At 39.4% G+C, this 22,213-nt stretch overlaps 1 protein-coding gene across 2 annotated transcripts; it reads right to left on the bottom strand.

Moving 5' to 3' along the window:
• Positions 1-96: 96 nt before the first annotated feature.
• PGM2 (phosphoglucomutase 2) lies at positions 97-17,287 on the bottom strand. 2 transcript variants are annotated; one of them, XM_048942442.1, is made up of 14 exons: positions 17,125-17,287; positions 13,998-14,165; positions 13,084-13,190; positions 12,707-12,791; positions 10,949-11,032; positions 9,415-9,608; positions 8,371-8,560; positions 7,607-7,704; positions 5,853-6,033; positions 5,661-5,754; positions 4,680-4,809; positions 2,023-2,212; positions 1,265-1,398; positions 97-485 (listed from the first exon to the last, which is right to left on the bottom strand). In XM_048942442.1, exons 1-14 carry the CDS (start codon positions 17,194-17,196, stop codon positions 383-385), a joined length of 1,830 nt encoding a protein of 609 aa, XP_048798399.1. In that variant the 5' UTR covers positions 17,197-17,287; the 3' UTR covers positions 97-382. The 2 variants fall into 2 exon arrangements, with proteins under 2 accessions (XP_048798399.1, XP_048798400.1); XM_048942443.1 differs by lacking the exon at positions 17,125-17,287 and adding an exon at positions 16,139-16,450.
• Between the last annotated feature and the right edge of the window lie 4,926 nt (positions 17,288-22,213).

Genomic DNA, 22,213 nt, shown 5'->3' on the forward strand with positions numbered 1-22,213 from the left:
CCAATCTAAACCTAGATAGAGTTTCATATTGTTATCAGATTATCCACAAACAAAAGAAAGTTTTCCCCCAGACAGGCTGCCTTTCAGAAGTCAGGATATTACTTGGAATATTTAATTAAACAAGTTTTGATTGAAGTACATTTGCAGGCAACTTTCAGATTGTAAGGTCACTGGCTTTTTTTGGTCCTTCAAGGGTAGGAATGCTTTCCTTTCAAAACAAGATACTAAATTCAACAGTATATAGAATGAATCTTAATAAAAGCAATAGTCTTTTTTAGTCTGAGTTCTCAGATGTTTGGTCCTAAAAATCCTTACGTGTTAAATAATGCATTTTTAATGCTGCCAAAATATCAAATACAATGAAGGTAGTAATTGTTCTATTTTACTCAGTCTTTCGTTGAAGATTGTTTTTCTCTGGTTGAAAGAAGTGCTTTTCAAGAGCACTGACCAATTCATCCAGTTCTTTCTTCAGCTGCTCAATGTCACTATGAAACAAAATCCACACAGAAGAGAAAACATGTCACCAGTGGAGTAGCTAAAAAGCACATTTTCAGTCTGAGGTACTGTTTTAGACAAACATTTTCTATCAATGATAGAAGAATATATACATGAGTTCTTAGAGCCTTCTATAATAAGCATTGATTTTCATTTCCAGTTGATGTATGAAAGGCACTTAAGACTATGAACAAACATAAATCTATAATATAATGTAAAATAGACCAGCAGTCAATTTGAGTTCAGAGTATCTCCTTTACAAATCATATACATTCAGTAACTCAAACACGTGCACTTAACAGTATTTTCAGGTGTATTTTCATCGGTAAGAAAGCGTTATTATCGTTAGAGTAGCAGTTGCTCATCTTTCAGTCTGTGCGACTTCCCAAGCTATTAGTCAAGGATATAATTACCAAATAAACTGGTTTAAAATATGTAACTATAGATAAAGTGTAGCAGTAGAAGCCTAAAGCAACAAAATATATCTTAAAAAAAAAAAAAAAGAGGAGTATATCACTTTCATTTAAACAGAATGCTTTTCTCGATCTTGTTTTTACTGAATGTGAAACCAAGTTTAAAGAAATTTCAGCGCAAAAGAATTATTCAACACATTGTTCAGGATTGAAGCTTTATGCATATATATTTACAGAATAATAGAAGTGACTGTGGCAATATTATTCAATCATGAACAGCCTTTTCCCCACCAAAACAATACAGAGAAGCTGATCAGCCCCTATCACACAGCATTTACCCCTGTAGGTGACCATACCTGTTTCCAGGAGGTGCACAGAGTTCCGAATAGTATTTGATTTTTGGTTCTGTTCCACTGGTTCGCATTGTGGCCACTCCTCCATTAGCAAAAGTGAATGTAATCATTTGGCTACTTTTACTAGTAGGAAGTATCTGAAAATAATAGGAACATATGTATATTTAACATTTACAAAGGGACTATATTCAATTCAAGACAAAACGCATGGTGTGATTCATATAATGTAATTAATGCATCAGATAAAAGCAAGCTGTGTTCTGTTTTCTTTATCAACTGTGTAGTCTTGTAACTACAGCAGGCAAATCACAACCTGACCCTCAACCTGGTAGTAAAACTGCTGTTAAACAGTACAATTAGATAGCTCATTTCAAATCTAGTCAACATTTCGACTGTAAACAGATTGTTCTGTGACAAGCTTCCCCCAGGACAAAAATAAACATGGACCACTTAGCTTACACTTACAACAAGTTAATGCAGGATTGCTGCAGCACTACAGCAAGATCCTTCTACCTCCCTGTACAGACTGTCACCTTGGGGGTGAGAGGGGAGGAGGGGAAAGAGAGGGAGAGGGAGATGGGAAAAGAGACAGAAGGAAAAAAATTAACCTTGATTTATTCCCCATCAAAACAAAACAAGCACTACAAATCAAATTCAACTTACTGTCAGGTTTGAACATATGTTTTATAGGGTATCCCTCTGTAGAATATTTGTATATGTACATATTTACACATGATTCTGTATGCTAGAAGTACACTTACTGCTTTTTGATCTGGCTGGCTGCTGTCATACCCAGTAGTTAGATCCCTTATTCCAGAAACTTTAAATCTACCACACGATTTTGGATACGTGTCTTTTCCGTCATAGTTCCTAAGGTTGTCAAAAAGCTGCTGAATCACTTCAGGATCATGGCAGATGAAATATGAAGCTTTGGTGATATGGAAGCCATATCTGGGAAGACATGTACCAATCAACTGAAGAAACAACAGTCTTATTAGTTATACACCACACACATTATACAACATTCTATAAAGCAAGAATCTGTGGGTAACAGTAGCATCAGTTCACCCTGTTACAATTTTTTAAATGTCTTGACAGTTCAATTGCTCCATTTTACATACTTGAAGAGGGAAAGGTCTCCAGATACAAATTTCCTTAACAACTGAAAGTGAGAAACTTTGCTTCTAAACCAGAAGAAAAAATGATGCCACGAGGAGATCTAAACACACAGGAAGAGAACAAAATATGTCTAAATAGGTAACCTTGAGTGGACACTAACTGACCTCTTCTAACAACAGAATTTCCAGACGTTTTTCCAGACATATTTCAGAAACTGCTTTTCCATTGAAGTGTTTCTGTTGAACTACACTGTTCTGTCTATAATCTCTTTACATTACCATCTCTTTACATTATCCATTTGCTGCCAAATAGCATGATGCCGAATCTGCATCAAAAACAACTTGCCTGCTAGCACTGAATTTTCAGAACAGCATGTTGTTAGAAAGCATACAAACCTGGGCTGGTTCTTTCAGTGACTCTTTCTAAAGATAAACAGCTGATGAGAATCTTTGACGCCTGGAGAAACCTGAAGGACAGAAGCTTTCACTAGCACTATTATGCTAGATATCTGGAAGGCTTCTGAAACAGCAACATATTTATACTTAAGTGAACATCTTGAAGGTTAGTAATTGTTAAATCAATCTTGAGAATCCAGCAAGGAAATTTAAAAAGCCTACCTTATATTTGAAACAAGTGATGAACCCGCTGGGGTTCATGTCCTTTTCCTTATCTACTTCAGCTTTGAGATGGGGTAGTAATGATAACAGGCCCTGTCTACTACACCTCCAAAATACTAAGCAGAGTTTCTTCTGCTCTACAAGCGGTTCACAAGTTAACCCCAACTAGAATGGAAGGGAGCAGAAGAATGGAACACTACACTGGCCACAAGCAATAAACAAACATCAATAACTCTAACGCAAACCAGGAAAAGCCCTGCCTTCCAGTTATCAAGCATCTGTTAATAAGACAGAGTTGTTTTCTTCCCCGTATATTTGCAGGTTTTCCACATGTGACCACGTGCAAGAAACACAAACAGTCTTCCTCTGAGGTGCATCTGCAGGATGCTTTCATGCTAAATAAGTCCGACCTTCTTAGCAGCTGTTTACACAGTAGACAAGTGGCATGGCTAAGTTCCACTTTGTTAAACATCCTGATTCTGAAGGCAACCTGAATCAGGTGTTTACTGAATAAGTACTTAAGCGAGCACATACCAGAGAAGGCCAGCTGTCTGAATGTACACTTCCAACTACAAGCAGCAAAAAGAATTTCCAAGTATTTGGAACCATATTTGCAGTTCTAGACATGATTTTCTCTGTTTTACTGTTTTGTACTGTTTTCAGACTTCTGCTACATACAAGAGCTGATGAGTTCCACGTTTTTTCCAATGTTTTTGGCTCCTGATTCCTTGTTAATTTTTTGATGAAACAAGTATGTTTAGTGCTTTGAGGACTGGTGAAACAAGCAGCATAAAGGCTAGAGTTTTCCAAGAGTCTTTCTGCAAGATCCACCACAGCTTTCTTAGGGACACCACTGGAAATGAAGAGGTGGAGAGTATCCACCAGCCTGTGCTTCTCTCTCCTTTTTAACAGCCAACCTAGAAACCACATAAGGAACGCACCATCCTGCCCCACGGAATCCAACAGCCATTTCAGCTATTGATTTCTGCAGGTCTTGGAATGCATTAAAGGAAAAAGAAAAAGGAGTGCCTCATATTCAAAGCTTTCAGGAGAATACCCAGTTGGATATAGCAAGCAGAGCCAGTCATAGCACATGAGCTGAATCAGCTTAAATCTGGGTATTCAAGAGCAGAAAGAAAATACACTGTCGATCAAAAAATGAAAGACAGAATAATATAATAAAAATTCTAACTAAGTGCCAACTAGAATTAATTTAATCACAAGTAGTAGTGCAAACAGGACAGAAATAAGCTAGACAGCATAAATATGCCAGAGCTACTTAGACACATTCTGCCATTAATGTTTTTGTGCATCTGGTGTGTTTAAGCACTATGAGCTCCACAGTGCACCAATACTGCTGGGGAAACAAAACAAAACAAAGTCCAATCTTTTGTACAAGAAAGAGCAGTGCTCAAGAGCCAAACTTTTCAAATGGGAGAAATCAATCAGAAAAACTAGAAAATGTTACAAACATCTCTTTAACAGAGTAAGAGCTAGGAAGGTAATCAATACTTTAAAACTACACAAAACCAAGTCATGTATGAAACTCCTGATGTAGGAGAGCTCACCAGATCACTGTTACCACACCTGTGTCTTCGTTTCTTTGCATACCATAGATTGCTATTAAGCAACTTACATGGAATGGAGAAAATCTGATATTAGACAATTACAATCAAACTCACTCATCATAGACAGCCTTCAGCTGCTGAGACAAAGACAAATTCCTGGTTGCCAAAAAGCTAGCCATCTCTGCAGTTATAACGGCAGCACTGACACCATCTTTGTCCAGAACCGCAGGGCAGCACATATACCCTAAACGAAGAAAAAATATTATTTACATATTTGATGGATTATTTTTTTTAAGAATAATAGATAGTACTGGGGGGATAGCAGTGGGAGTGGAGTGGAGTGTAAGACAGGCTGTTGTTTAAAGGAGAACTGAATACTGCCATAGTATTTATTTTTGGTTTAATTCTATGCTGTTTATTCAGCATAGACTAAGATTTGAAAAATTGTTTCTCTTGTGATCAAAATTAATTTCAATAAGTAAAGCATTTAACGAGTTTTCAGCACAGATTTGTTTTATATTAGTGCCATGTGCTCCTGAATATCTTTGGAACTGTTATAAAAAAAGAAATGCCACACTACTAGAACAGTGCAAGTGCGAGACTCTGAAGTGTGATTACCCCTCCACAGCAGTATATGGTAACACTGAGAATTATCCATTATATAGTCACATTTTCACTGTTTGCAGATGCTGAGATACTCAAGAAATTGCATGACAGCTTTAAAATTTTTGTCTCATGTACTTTCAGCTTACACACATCTTTGCAGCTTACTAATATTATTTGAGGGATGTTTTACTTTATTTTGCTCATGGTTAAACTTAGCTTAAAGATGTCAGCTACAAATACCCCATTTGAAGCCTAAAAAATGTGCCTTTTTTCAAAAACTTGTAGAGAATGGTACTGCTAAAGACTTATACACACCGAGTTCACATCACCATAGTTGGTGCTACATAGAGATTAGGATTGCATACTAGTAATACCAGTCACCCAAGTGGATGATATCAATAACTCCCATTAAGGTCAGCATTGCCATTTTTTGAGAGTAGAACACTTCCACTATTTTAAAGGCTACCAGAACATAGCATACTTTCTTACCTATTGCCTCTTCAAATGCAAAAAGAACAGCTTTCCCTTGATCCATGAGCTGCTTGGCACGGTTCCCCATCCACTTAAAACCTGTCAGCGTCTCCTACAAATGTGATGACAAAAACCCCACAGACTTTAAAAATAAAAGCAATTAGTAGGAAAGCAAATCAAAGTACATCCAGTAATCTTCTAACAACTTACCTCAAAGTGAAAACCTTCCTTAAGTGCAATTGCTCTCAGGATTTTGGAAGAAACTGTGCTTGATAACATGTAGACATCTTTAATGGCACAAGCATCCCTGTTTTGATTTTTCCAGCAAGTGAAGATCCACCAACCTAACAGAGCTCCCAGCTCATTTCCAGAAAACACCTTCCATTCACCACTGGAGAGAGAGAAAAAAAAATAGAGAATTTAAAGGACAGTACTGGAAAAACTTCTACTGGTTCTTACATATATGAAGAATGGCAAATAAAACTACATCCGAATTCCAAGTATCAGTAACAAGATACCTCATGTTCATTAAGAAAAAAATATATATATTCCCCAAAGAATCCTGGAATGCTTATTGTCCTCCTCTATCATATGCACCAGCTAATGAGTTTATCCAAATACAAAAAAAGTGATATTTCTGGCATATTTTAAATTAAAAAAAAAAAAACAAAACACAAAAAACCAACCCAGATAGAAATTTAAAAAACCAATGATTACAGACATGTACAGACATGAAAGTACAGTTCTCGTGTGATCAGTAGTTTTGGTCGACTTGGTGACAAATATTTCTTTTAATGACAAATACTTCAATCTGTCACTGAAAAAAACACCCATATATATCCATGGTTCGAACAGGAAAAATTGAATGTAAAAGGAAAAAACAGATGTCAAAATTACCCAGAAAATCCCAGTCATGAAAGGGGAGAAAGACATTGTCAGACTGACAAAAATCGAGACCTACAGTAAAAATACCTGTTGTGAAAGCAAAGCAGATGCACCTCCTGCACTTACTGATGCCAGCAGGCATTAAGCAATACAGCAACAATTTAGCATAAGAATGTGTCCTAGCAGGGGTTTCTGTCAAAGAAGTACAGATACCATAGAAGCCTGTGTTAGTATTTGATTAGTGTATGAAAAGCTTCAGTGGAATTTAGACATAATGCAGGATCAAAAGTTAGATAACTATTAAGACTGGCTAAACAATTAGCAAAGCAGCAGGAGAATGAGAGCACTACACTCTCAGTAGTGGTGCATACAATAAACTAATACCCCTTCTAAGTATCCCATAGCCATAAGTTTTAAGACAAAAAGCATGGGTGATTTTGCGTTCTTGCTTTAACCCATTGTAACTAGCACAAATTAAAGCTTTTTATGCATTTTCCTCACTGCTCAGTTCCCAGCTAAGGCTGAGACAGGAGATACAGTGGAGAGGGCCAGTTAGCTCATCCTACTTAGGCAGAGAAGCCTCCTTAGATCATGCTATGAAAGGAAAGGGTAAAAAAACAAAACCTAAGCCCAACAAACAGGAAAGCCAAGACCAACAAACAAACCAATTATTCTTTATTCCTGAGATTATCTGGTAACTACAGAAGTTATGCAGAACATTCAAGTTATTTCTTAGTAAACACAATATGGAAGTATGTTCGTCAGTCTTCTGAAACATTTCTATCTGAAAACCTAGCTTTAAAGAAGTAGAGCATTCATAACAGCTCGCATATCTCCGTGCATACCTCAAGTGCAAATGTCACATAAGTATTCAGGCTTTCTTGTGGAGTCTAATTTTAATCACTATTTAATTTACCACTGTGGTCTTCTGCATACAGCCCCCTCACATTTCTATATGGTTTTAGTCTAAAAAGGACAAATGTAGCTATTCTACCTTCCTCTGCAACACAGGTAGTCAGAATCTCTCAAATTACTCTAATGTTTAAGTCCAAAATGGTTGTATTTATTTGTTGCCATACCTTTCTTGTTTCTCTGCCACTGCAAGTCGATCAGCATCTGGATCATTTGCTAAAATGATTTTTGCCCCATCTCTTTCAGCCAGAGCAAAAGATAAGGTCTGAAAACAGTGGCAAGCAACATCAGAAAAGTGTTAATACTCCCAAATATTTTCACATCCCTTACAGACTTCAAATAACTTTCCCAGTTCATTTAATTTCACTCAACTGCATGATGAGTCTCAAACAACATGTAACCAATTCACAGATAGAAGCCTGGCAAGAGCAGAGCACAGGCAGGATATTTAACTTCACCTACACCATTCCACTTCTCTTGTTACAGCCAGTAGGATCTTCACTAAAAAAATGATCATACTCATATCAGAAAATCTAGTCTCCCTATTGTCAGGATTGCCCCTGATCCAATCATAGTTTGAGAACAATTTCAGCCTTGGTATTTCAGACGTGATCTGTAAAAACTTTTAAAAATTGACTAGGAAGATCTCTACTTTTTATTTATTCTTTTATTTTAAATAGGAATTCTATCACTTTGCTCTAGGTGCAGATGCTGCACATTCTGTTAGCAGAACAAAGTACAGTTTAAAGTTATGGATAATTATTACCTGGCTGCCTCATAGAGAGTTACGAATTTTAATGAAATTATACCAGGAAATTCTTTGATAAATGTAAAAATAACCAGAAATAAACAGTGAGACATTGCAACTTCTCAGAAATACACATATACGCTGTATTTAGAATATTAAGAAATATTAATGATATGTATTTACCAGAACACCTTTGCCTTCTTCAGGATTTGGATACTTCACTGTGGGAAATTCTGGATCAGGATCCTTCTGCTCCGGAACAGCAAAAGGAGGTCTAAGATCAAATGCCTTGAAGGCCAGCTGCACAAATTTATGACCTACACCATGCACAGAAGTATGAACAAATTTCAGGTTTGTTTCCTTGTTTATTTTCCTGAAATAAAAGAGATTAATAATAAAAACTTGAGTATGACAGAACATTCAGCATGAAAATTCACTATGTTCAGAAACCTATGTGACTCAGTATTCTATGGTACTGTTAACATGATAAACTAAAGAGATCATTTTTTAAAGGCAATGACTTCTAGACTGGTTTAACCTCATTTTTCAGATCTGTGGTTACTGTAGGTATCCATTGTTCTGGTACATGCAAATTACTGGAAAGACAGTAATACACTCTATACACACCAAAGGAGGTGAGTGGAAAATAAATACAATTGACTGGTTCCTCATCCCCAGCTCTGGAATGTAAGCCATCTGATCACAGATAGTTAAGATTGTGATATAACAAGTTGCTGCTCATTTAATTTACAAAAAGAAACATCCACTTAATTTTATTGAGTAAAGTTTATATCAAGCAAGTGACAGCAATACATATGTGCAAGGCTCCCAAAGTCACCAGAAACATATGCAAGAATGACAGAGTATGACCTCCTTCTGTCAAACCAGTCTGGCCCACTTTAAGGCTGTAACCCCAGAACATTAAATTTCATAGTCAGCATCAACCCTTAGCTTTCCCCTAGCTGCACACAGTAGCCCCATTTGGCTGATGCACAGTCATATTATGACAGGAAGATAATCAAATCAGAAATGAATCACCCACCTTACTGGTTCAGATTCTTGCCAGACTAAGTTTATGAACTGACTTACTACGTAATGACACAGCTATTACCACAAAAGATCACAAGAATGCAAATACAGGGAGGGAAAATACAGCAGAATCACAGCTGCCTTGTCTTAAACTGCCATGAAAAATCCTGTATTTTTAACAGAGTTAACACTATTTACCTGTGAAAGCATTGTTTCTGTATGTCTTTGAAATATTCCTTATTGATAGTGGCATACGGGTCATGGAGTAGCGCACTGCTGTCAATTTGTTTATCGTCCCAAGCCTGAGGCCACGGCTCCTTATTCTCCTCAATGGCCTGAGAAATTCCTTTGTCATGAGGGGAAATTATCTGAGCACCATTTTCCCAGTAAACCTGAATGATAACAAGGGTAAGAGCTCATTTTTGTCATTAATATGGTAGAATAGTTTTGCCATTTTTTGTTGGCTAAGATGTATTTGATAGAGTATTACAGTCAATTCCACTGAAGAATAACCAGAGTAATGCTCTGTTCTTATTCTCAATGTTTCCCCTGAAGTCCTATTTTTGTTCTACAAAAAAGCTATTAAGCTTTATCAGAGCACGCTGAAATTCATAATGAAACACAAAACAAGGCTCAGCTCACTTACTGAGAAGATTCAAATATCAACCTGTCTGCTAGCTTTGGAATTGATAAATTCCCCAAGATATTTCCTCTCAATTTTTAGATAATCATTAAATATAAAACAATACTTTAGAGGAAAAAAGCGTCAAAATAAAAATGAAACACTTCTACTACAAAAAAGAACTAAGAAAGAAGGCACAAGAACCTTGCAGCTGTCTACAGCAGCAGTGTTGCCACAACAGCAAGCACAAATTCATGTAAGCTTCAAGATGTTCCTTACCTGCAGTCCTTTATTTTTAAAAAATTGCTTATACATCCAAGAGCAGGTTTTATGCTTATCTATAAACAGAACTGTGTTTTAATTTAGACAGTTGTTTGCACACTTCCTCCTACTGATGTTTTGCAAGCTACATCTTTAAGGAAATACAACTAACAGCACCTGGGTCATGTATACATGTACATCAAATAACAAAAACACCAGCAAAAATGAAGTTGATTAACAAAATAATTGATGAAACATCCAAACAGATGTGAAAAAGCTGCCAAGATTAATACATTAAAAAAAAAAAAAAAAAAAGGACAGTTCAAACAGACAGAGAGAAATCATCTTGTCTAATACCTCGCTTTTCTATTGCAGAAGACAAAGAAAGACCTCCTAACCTTTGTTTTTGTATTCTGGAACAGTCTGTATATGACTAGTCCAGGTATGCGATTGGCAGACAGGCCGCTCAGCCATCTGTCATTTGTTTCTTGAAACACACACACAAAAAAAGCACACCGATAATTGTATCATTTAGCAAAAGAAAAAAATATGCTATGTGAAATTAATGGAAAGTGTTTTTTACAAGCAACTCATTAAGCTTATTCAATATTCTAAAGCATTCCAAAAGTTCCAGAACTATACTTATCTTTCTGCTTCATATAGCTAAGATATTAATTATGTTATTACTGTAACACGTCACTGTTTAGATCTAGATCTCAAGAATCCAATTACCTGTTCATTTCGTCAATAACACAATAGGAACTGCATACAATGGTATTAAAATCTCTACATGGAAAAAATGATTAAAAAACAACAAAAATGAAAAAAAAATAGGTCATTTAGGAATACCTTGTAACCATTATCTTGCTTTGGATTATGGGAAGCTGTAACCATAATTCCAGCACAAAGCTTCAGATGAGTTACCGTATACGGCTGTAAAGAGAAAAGATTAACTGAACTGGAATATGAAAAACATTACAGGAGATTTTATGGTATGTAAATGAGAATGCTTCCATACTGCCAAATAAAAAGGTCAGGATATGATTCCTGCAGACTGAAGCCCTAAAGGAACAGCTACACTTGCTCCACCAGGATCCATGTGATACAGCCGTAGCTCTTGCCATTACTTGACATTTACCATAAACACACCAAGTGTATTTAGTGCTGTTTCAGATAGGCTCACTGGAGTAACATTTTTACAGAAGGAAGCTGAATGCATCTGTTGTGTGCTTCAGAATGACATGAAACACTTCAGATCTTTAAGAGTTAAAGTGTTGGGGTAATGACAGAAGTCTGCGGAGGGCAACCAGAACTAAAACTGCAGCATTCTCATCCATATCGTCTTGTGAGAGCAGTTCTTGAAACAGGAAATGAACCTGGGGGTCCTGGTCAATGCTCAGCTGAACATGATGCAGCAGGGTGCCCAGGTGGCCAAGAAGGCCAACAGCATCCTGGCTTGTACCTGAAATAGTACTGCTACCAGGAGCAGGGAAGTAACTGAACCTCTGTATTCAGCACTGGTGAGGCCACACCTCGAGTATGTGTTCAATTTTGGGCCCCTCACTATGAGAAAGACATTGAGGCCCTGGAGTGTGTCCAGAGAAGGGCAACTAAGCTGGTGGGAGCTCTGGAGCACAGGCCTTAGGAAGAGCTACTGAGGGAGCTGCAATTATGTAGTCTGGAGAAGAGGAGACTCAGGGGTGACATTATTGCTCTCTATAATGGGGGTCGGACTCTTCTGTAACCAGTGATAGCACTAGAGGGAATTGCCTCAAGTTGCACCAGGGGAGACTGAGGCTGGACATTAGGAAATATGGTGGTCAGGTGCTGGAATGGGCTGCCCGGGGAGGTGGTGAAGTCACCAACCCTGGAAGTGTTCAAGGAACGTTTAGACATTGTGTTGAGGGACATGGTTTAGTGAGAAATATTGCTGATAGGTGGATGGTTGGACTGGATGATCTTGTAGGTCTTTTCCAACCTTGGTGATTCTGTGATTATAGTGATTCTATGATTGGAGAGAGCTATTATAAACTAGTCCAAGCAGATAGAGTCAATTGAAAATAAAGCATTATTCATGACTAGAGGTCCAGTTCAAGTTCAATTCTGGCTGTTTAACAGCAAATACAATCAGCTACATCTCATGCAACACTGCTTTAACTTGTCTTGTGAAGAATGCAGCCTTGAATCTACCAAACTTTGTATCAGTACAAGCATTTACACACTAAGTCTCCATCCCTCCATATCCTTATCCTTCCAACTCAGGTATTCTAAGATCACCATGGGTCCCTTTCAGCTCAGGATATTCTATCATTCTGTTAAGCTAGAGACTGTGAAATGACTTCTTCAAGAAACGTGCCCAAAAGCATGAATGGGCACAAATACTGTCACTGGGCACTCACTGTCACAGATACTCTACTCAGCTTCTTTCTTCTACTGCTATGGATGTTGGAAATCAAACATAGCTAAATAAACATAAAGCAAGCAGTCTAAGCAGTTAGAACTTAAAAAGTTCAAGATGTTTTGTCTACTTTTCCTTAATATAAATATTAATTTTTGATATCTCACAGAATTTGTATGCATATAAAAAGATTTAATAGAGAAACATACCACAAAAGGTGTTGGTGTTACGTCAGAGAAGAGATAAACTGGAACTCCCTGACTGATGAACGTATTAGCAGCGAGTCTTGCAAACCTAAATAACAAGAGAAGAAGCCTTGGAAATATATTCATTCTCTCATCCATTTGTTCCCTAGAATTTCAGTTTTTCCTCCCCTCACTCCAATTAATAAAATAAAATAAAGGAAATCATTATACACAACTTAAACATGTGCCTTCCCCATTCCTTAAAGACAAAACACAACTATAAAAACTGCCTTGGTATTAATAAAAATACTATAAATCCTTCAAATTCCTTCCAGAGAAAGAGAAAATGCTGTTGAAGCAGTTATAAGACCATGAAGAATCATGTAAGACCTGAAAAGTACCTTTTGCTACTACCTCCACTTGAAAGGTGGGCACGAGCATCAAATCCAATCACAACTCCTCTCTTTTTTAGGTCACTGAAATTCTTCTCAAGGTATCTGCAAAATCCCTGAAGACAATAACAAATTCACTTCATTAATATGATCTCAGCATTTCATTTCTCATTGGATTAAGATGACTGCTAAGATGTTGACATCTCACTGCACACATCTCACTGAACTGGACTGGGATTCAGTTCAGGATCAATAAACATCATGAAATGACAAAAACCTTCAAATCAAAATAATAAAATTTGACAGCATTTAAGCACTTTTCCAAAAATCAGAACCAGCTCCAGAAAGAACCAGGTAACATGGTTAGTCTGATCTGCAGATACAGAAATTATTTGTTCTTTAAGGTATCAGATAAGGAAGTGAACAACTGGCCAACATTTCAGTTGTGGTTTAACCCTGCGGGTGGCTCAGCACCACACAGTCATTCACTCTGTACAACTGCTTAACAGGAACTATAAATATCAGTGTGTTATCAACATCATTCTTCTCCAAGAGCCAAAACATGGCATCATACCAGACACTGAAAAAAAATGCATCCCAGTTGGCACTAAGACAGAATTGAATCTCACCCTTAGTAATGAAAGGATGCTTGTTTAGGTCAATGATACAATGATACACCAGCAGTCCAAGATACAGTAATTCTAAGGACTTTGTTTTTTAAGCTCCCTCCAGGTAGATTGACTTTAGCACCTATACATGTATGTAAGTTCAGCCAAATGCTGGTTAGCTCTGTTTTCCTCCTTTTCCTTTCAGATTAGTAAAAACCATGTAGTTCCCTAGAATGCCCATTTGCTTGTCATAAGCGAGGCCCTTCCATTCCTGGATCCAACCAGTTGAATGAAATAATACGATGAATACAATACCTGAGTTGTCTGGATAATAGTCAAGTCATTCATGTGAGAAATTCCTGCTCCCATGGCAGCTCTCAGCCCAGCTGTGCCAAATTCCATTCGTGAGCCAAAGTATTTCTGTAGTTCTCCCACATTTCCTTCAGCAACTAGTTCCTTCACTATTGCAGAAGTTTTGGGATTCTGTAGATATAAAATTCAGATATTCTAAAAGTGTTTTTTGCGTGTGTGTTGTGTGTTTTGTTGTTGTTTGTTTGGTGTTGTTTTCTTTGTTTGTTTTTTTTTTAAACACATTTAAGCTTCTTAATAGAACTGACATCCTTCCCCACGATGTCTGCTGGCTTATTTTGGTATTACAACACAGTGCCCTGCTTTGGGAACCCCAGAACTTTTGCTACATTTCCTGAATTTAAAGTCAGTACAAGAGGGACAGTAAAAAAAACAGACTGGTCAGGAGATAAATAATTGGCATGAATTATATTTGTGAGTAGTGCTTGTGAAAATCCATGAAGTGCCACACTCATGACTACAGCCAAACTATTACAGGCAAATCTCACACTGTGCAGAGCAGCGAGAGAAAGGTCTCATCCTACCTGTTATGAATGATGAAAAGTTTCTTTTCTAAGTCTTCCTCATTTGTTGGTGTATTGCTTGCATGGTGCAACTCCTACCAACTCCTCATTTTTGGAATTAGTGAAGCCTTGTATGCCCCAACATCTCAATAACGTGGGATTTGTCAGGCTTAACATCAGTTCAATTCCCTGAATGCTGATGAGCCAGGAGGACAGATGGCACTCTCCAGCCACCAAGCAACAGTGTTATGCAAAGCAGCAGCGTGCTCCTCGGGTTACTCACAGCACCATTACATGCTCTTCATGCTGGAGTACAAAGATTATTATTTCCAAATGAACATAAGCTTTGATTCCTGGTCAACCAACTGACCTCGAGAAGGTCAGGGACTTGATTGTTTCTTGGATAACTTAGATATGCTGAGATCAAAGGAAGGCCTAGCAGATCATCCTGGGCAAAAAAATAAATCTCTCTCTCTGTATTTTTTTTTTTCTGCAGCTGAAGACATGCATAAAGCAGTCATGGGAGTAAACTTTTTATATAAAGATGTAAGGACTCTGTGCAAACTAATACCAGTTTGGATTATCAAGCAAGCCAACTGTGTTTTTCTTAAACATTACAATACGTTCATCATTTGTGGACACAGCCTGCCCTAATTACTGATCTATGCACCTGCTGAAGGACAGGCATGACAGTCTAAATGAAAGCTAATGAGCCTTTGCTGATAATCAGCAAACTATATACTGCAGAATACCACTGAAGAAAAAAAGAATTGTTTTTTCCACTGAGCAATTAAGTACCCCTGAATTATTGACTTCCAGTTTAAGAATTAGTAATTTACCAGTCCAGGAATGCTGGCAACTTAACCTTCCTTGCAGGAACAGGACAAGAGTATGAGAATATTGATCTGTCTGATTACAGCAGCAGGTGTTATAATACAAGGAAAAACCATCAGTGCAACTTGCCCAAATGTTACCTCCTCACACAAAAAGTTATTTAGCTGAACCCATGTGAACTGAAGGCCCCAGAGATGTTCCATCACTGCAAAAGTTCTTCCAATGTTTTAAAGTATCAGGACAGGTACTGAGTAAACAAGTTTTATTTTTAATAAAAACAGAAGCCAACTTCTATCCATGATTTTATGCATGATAATAAGAAAAATGAAAAATATGATACTTCTGTAACGCATATGGTGATGAAATAGCCTGTAATATACACAGTAATTGTTACCTAGGTAAAACCTTTCAGCAAAGTCAGCAGGGCCATTTCCATACGCAAGGGTTTGCTCTTGCAAACTACTATTTTGCAAGAAACATGCAGCTTATCATCATTAAATATTAACTTCTCCCTTCAAATTAAAAAGCTATCCTTGCCATGAAGGGGTCTCTTAAAAAAAAAAAAAAGTGTAAATGGGCAAGGGTTATATTGGATTAAAGGTATTGCTCAGTGCAAACACTGTAGGAATTTCTCCCTGGCAAGTGAAATGACAGAAGCACAGCATTGACGCCTTACTGTTTTTGAGCAATCAGCAATGAGGCTTTGCATACTGGTCAAGTAGTACTGCAGTCAAAGATGCTATTACTAACCAAGAGCACACCTTCCAAAAAGGTACAGATCTTCAAGGGATGTTGAATTAGACTTCAGTAGGAATTCATGAGATAATTGGAATCACCAATAAAAATGATTAGACAGAACACTGGAAAATAATTAACGTTAGTTGGAGAAGTTATCTTATTAATATCAGGCACCCTTGAAACCAGACTGTTCTCTCAAAAATCCATTAAACTGAGAAAAACTTACACAAAAGCTTATTGAAATCTGAGAAGATAACCTTGCATATATATATATATGTATATGTTCTGTGCTTTTGAGAATAGCCTTGAAGTAAGCAGGCCACCTACCAAAGCAGCATGTTCCACCCCTACCTACGTACTGCGCGGCGATGGGCAAAGGGCAGCCACTGACAGCACCTCGGGGACACCGTGCTCCAAGTGAACGACTGCCATGTGTAGGGACACCAAGCGCCAACCACCCATAGCACAGCCAGGCCCGATCTGCGCAGGAAATGCAGCGACGGGCAGCTCCGTCAGCATTCCCAGAGCACGGCCACGCAGGAAGTCTGTTTGGACATGTGGAATATGGAAATAAAGAGATGCTTTTCCGTCTACATGCAGCACGGTCAGGGTCAAAGCAGACGGAAGCAGAGAGACGTCCTCAGGTGTCCGAACATCTCCGCAGGAACAGACACGACGCACACTACAGCAACAGCAGGGAAAGGCAGAAAAAGACCCCGGAGACGGGAGCGCCCAGCAGCCCGCACGCCAGCGGGATGGCCGGACGGGTAGCGGGACTCCCGGCACTGAGGCAGGCCCACGCGGATGGCTGGAAACGGCGCTTCAGCAAACAAAACACGGAGGACCCGGGAGCTCGGAGGGGCTCCGAGGCACGGCACAGCAGCGCGCTCCCACCCTGAGCGCTGCGCGTCCGGCAGCTCCTTCTGCAACAGGAGCGGTCAGGAACAAGAGGGAAAGGCAGCGTTCAAAGAAACCCGGCAGGGCGCCCGCAGTCTCACCTTGTCCCACTGCAGCCACCGCTCGGCCTCGCGCCTCAGCGCCGCGTCCCCCGCCGAGCCCTGCACCGCCATGCCGCTGTCCCAGCCACTGTCCCAACCGCAGTCGCCGCCCCGCCGCTTCCCTCTTCCGCGGCGCGTCCGGGACCGGGCCGCCCCGCCTCAGCCCCGCCCGCTGCCGGCCGAGTTCAGGGCCGGGCCGCAGCGCTTTCCCAACCCCGGCGGGCGGCTCCGGGGGTGGCGGCTGCTGCCCTCCCGTGGCCGGGCCCGGCCCGTACCCGCAGCGGTCGAGACTTGGAGCGGCACCCGCCGGGTGCACCGCTTTCCCTGCAAGACGCCCTCTTGGGCAGTGCTGTCAGACGGTCGCAGCTCTGTTCCCACTGAGCGGGGCTGAGAACCCGCTTCGTGCAAAGAGCTTCTTCGGTATTGCAAATGTTCACATTAAAGAGTAATTTTATTTCAACACAGTTCGCTGCTAATTACATCCCATCTGGTCTGAGTTGCTCGCTGCTACCAAGTGACACTATTTCTGTTATCATGTGGACTATGAATCACATATTAATGGCAGGTACAAGCAATTAGAATAAATGAGCTCCCCTTGCACACCTGCAGGGTGACCTCATTGCAGCCTTTCAGTATCTGCAGGTAGCCTATAATCAGGAGGGAAGTCAACTCTTTGAAAGAGAAGATAACAGCAGGACAAGGGGAAAGAGAGAATATTTAGGTTGGATGTAAGGGGGAAGTTGTTTACCAAGAGGTAAGGTGTTGGAACAGGCTGCCCACAGAGGTTGTGGACACCCATCCCTGAAGGTGTTCAAGGCCAGGTTGGATGGGCCCTGGGCAGCCTGTTCTGGTATTAAATGCGGAGGTTGGTGGCCCTACATCTGGCAGGGGGTCTGGAGATTCATGATCCTTTAGGTTCCTTCCAATCCGGGCCATTCTGTGATTCTTACATGAATATTCACAGAAATAACAAGATGGAGAGATGTTTGGAAACCTGTCACTGTCCAGAATTGTTCCACTGAGCGCACATGGACAGGAGTAGTCCCACACATTGTGTACAAAGGTGTTAATGGATATCCTTCCTCATCATTTATCAGAACAAATAACAGATAAAATGCTCTTTTTGTAAGTGAAGATTGATACAGTCACTGAGTCCTTAACTTTATAAAGCACTCCAGCAGTCCTACAAGCAAAAGGAGTGGGAACAGATCAGCAGATCCTCAGAGTCTCCTTTTTCTCTGGAGTGCCTCAAACACATTTTCTTTAAGACAACAGAGGAAAAGGGCCGCAAGGATTCATCACATAGCACAACTTACTGAAAATCCGTGTTAAAGTCCCTGTCCAGTACCTTCTGGGGCTGCTCCATGGTCAGAAACACCCAACTCGCAGTGCCACACTCCAGAAACTTCATCATCCAAAGGGATTAAAAGACATGGAAAAAAGGAAGATCAGCCAACTGCTTTGCACAGGTGCTTTCACTTGTGATTATCATCATTTTCATGCAGTTAATACAGTCCAAGTCCTTTCAAAGTACCAGATAATCTCACAATTAGATCCTTCTTCATCACTTTTCCCAGGAAGTAAACTCCAAGAAAAATTTAGAAAGCCAGCATTATCTCATGAGAGCACTGAGGTGTTGAATTATCAGACAAAGGTTGTACGTGCTTGACCACAGACTGAAAAACAGATAAAATCAAGTCATAAAGGGTGGTGCCATTTTCTTTCCCTCCCCTCTCCCCACCCCAGCTGTTACCCCAACCAGTCAAATTTGGAAGAAAAAAAAAAAAATCAACAGATAAAATGAGTCATTTTACTGACTATACACTTTCTGGGAACTTCAGACACTGTAATTAATCCTTCTTGCATCTTTTCTGTGAGGACTTCTAAATTATTCAAATGAATACTAGAATTCCAGTGAGGGACTTTACTGCTTCACTGTGTGGGTGACAGCACTGGCCCAGGCTGCCCAGAGGTTGTGGGCTCTCCTCCTTGGAGATCTTCAGAAGGCACCTGGCCATGGGCACCTGCTCTGGAGCTGTGGCTGGACTAGAAGGATCCAGAGGTCCCTGCTTAGCCACAGCTGTGCTTCTGGTGATACGTGAGCTGTTTGTTGTATGACATGGCTGTTAACAATTTCACCTTAGCTGTAGCTTCTGAAAGGATATAAAACTTTTCCTACTTCATGCAGTCTAAAGATGCTAAGCTATTTTATTAGTTTTCACTTCATATAGCATCTTGGAATACCAGTGAGAGATGGAAGAGTGGGACATTTTTTTTCTGTAGTACAGATTGACTGGCAGACACAGCACAATTAGAAAAACACACGTAGCCCTCACAATAGGGTGTTGTCTCAAATAGAGAAACGTTCTCATGACCCAGTGAGAGGGGAGGGGTAAGTAAGGGAAGAGAAGGAAGGATATTGTGGAAATTGCATTCTTGGTTTGAATTTTTGTATTTGTTCTTCATTTTTGTGGTTTACCAGCTAACACAGGATGTATCCATTTCTTTTATGTTTCCACTTGGAATTTTTTTCTCTATTGTTAACTTCAAGCCACTTGTTCATGAGTAGCAGATATTTTCTGACTTCCACAGTTTGCATAACTCCTGGCAGGCAAGTGTTCTTGGTTCCTGTGTCAGCTGAAGGACCAAAACGGGCTTTTTCTTTCTTGTTTTGGACAGCTCTCAGTTTTCACATTGAAAGACAGACTTAATAACATTAGTCCAACAGACAGGACAGCTAGAGAGGTGCCAGTTCTTTGCCAGTGTATTTTGGGTTGCTACCCTTTTCTTATGTGTTGCTCCACTTTTAGAGCCTCCATATGCAAGTTCTCTTGTCAGTTAAGCAATAAAAGACATGAACTTGAACTCATCCTTTATTATTCAACTTATTATTCAACTTAAGTTCTGACAAAATTGAGATATTAGATACTTTCATATCAGATTTAAAGAGAAATGTGCACAGATTACTTTGGACCGACAACTTTAAGAATTGAATGGAGAACAATACTTTCAAGTATATTCTTCAAACCTGACATGACTTCCCTCACTGGGAAGCCCTCTTGACACTTAAGCACACTTACTAGGCCTATAACTTATAAAACTGTTGTAGAGATGGAGCGAGAGCGACTGTTTTGTTGCCCCAAGTTAAGGCAATATTCCCTTTGCCAGCCTTAGTTCTCCAAATCAGGAGCAGAAGATCTGAAGTAATTGCAACCCAAATACACTGGGAAAGTATCTGCCATGTCAGCCTACGTTGTAAGGATTATGGATAAGATTCCCAAAATGTCAAGCTTCTAAATCTGACTTCCAAATAAGTTGTTTCTCAAAACTGCTGAGCCTGCAGCCATTCCAATTGAACGTTCAGGCCTGTAAATACATGACTGAGAGGCACAACAGCAGTATCAAAAGGGAAAGGCTGTCACTTAATGACTGGAGCAGTTTGCTTTCATAGTACTCAGCTACGCTTCAGTCTATGCTGCTAGAGTTGAAATAATTGTTTTACAGCCAGCAGAACTGAGCTCACATGCAAAGAATTTATCTGATGTCTCACTGACTGAGGAAATAACATCTAAAACATGCTAAGCTGCTATTTTCACATTTGTTATAGAAATCTGCCCTAAGGGGAAGGCATTGCTAAATACCTTTCTTCTCGTAAATAAATACATCTACAGTAAAGGGAATTCAAAAGAGGCAGACTCTCATTAGTGCAAATTATTTACTCTCGGTAGAGGAAATAAAGCACGTCCTACAGAATCCATAAAAATACTAAGAAATTTGTGTAGCAAGCCTTAAACTGACTTCAAAAAACTGCAAGAGTGAAATACCATCTTTTTAAATAGTTCAATCTTTAAACTTCAAAAAGTTTTAGTGACCGTGCGTAAGAATAGTTGCAAAAATTACTTCGGTTTTTCAAAAGCTTTTATTTCATTTTTCGTGTCTGGGTTCCAAAGGGAAAGAGCGCCCTCTTCTGGTCATAGCAGAAAATCACAGAAATAATGCCTGGTGCAGCGATTGCTGGCAGAACATTGGGAGTGTCCTGCCTGGTAATGAGGTGCTCCTCTTCCTATGATTCGACGGCAGGATTTGCTTCCATCTCTACAGTTGGGTAATAGAGAACAAAAGTCACTGAATAAAAAGTATCAGCACCGCCCCTCATCCTCTGACAGCATTCCTGTTTCCATGATGTCACATTATCAACAAATGAAAATCAATACTGAGAGCCTCATGGCACCTTCATGAATTTGGGAAATCACCTTATTTTGTGCACAGCCTTGAATTAAAGTTGCATTCAAGTAAATTTTACTTTCTGAACTCCTACTGTTAGCATAAAGAAAATGTCAGTAACTTATAACAACACACTTTAGTAAAGATCTAAACTTTGCTGTGGGTCTAGGACTTATGTTTTCTTTTCTACCCTGCCTAATCAAACTGTTGAAAAGAATTAATGTCACCACTTCTGAAAACGACTCCACAACCATTCCTGTAATAACAGATTTTCCAGGTGCCATGTGCTAGCTCGGTAATGCAGATATCTCTCTGGGTATTTGGCTCAACGCCCTCACAGCTTTACAAGTTGTCTGGAGTCTGGCTTTCTGATTAGCATAATTATGCTCTTTATTTATTTTACTTGCCAAATAGAATCAAAGCTACTACTTCCTGGCTGCCAGTATTTTGTAGGTGATTGGCTAGCCACAGACTGCTTTTTTTTTTTTTTCTTTTGCATAGGGGGATTGCAAAGATACACAATGAAAAGCTGAAATTAAAGTATTGCAGCATCTTGGAATTCTACCCCACGTTGTGGAATGGGAATGAGTTGTGAAAAGGCTTGAACACATCTTTCTTAAACAATGAGAACAGCTTCATAAAAATCACAAAGATTAATTATTTGCAAATATGCTCTGATTCATAATATTTGCCCCCTCCAGCACTATGGTATGAGTAAGAGACATTTCTGCCTTGTACAGACACATTACTGTACAGTAACATACTGCTGTTGCATCGTAGCACAGTGTTATTATACAGGAAACTGTACGATTTCCTTTATAGACATGAGTATTTACTGGAACAAGACCTTCCTATCAAAACCACT

The sequence above is a fragment of the Lagopus muta genome, chromosome 4, assembly GCF_023343835.1.
Source record: "Lagopus muta isolate bLagMut1 chromosome 4, bLagMut1 primary, whole genome shotgun sequence".
Classification (NCBI taxonomy): Eukaryota; Metazoa; Chordata; class Aves; order Galliformes; family Phasianidae; genus Lagopus; species Lagopus muta.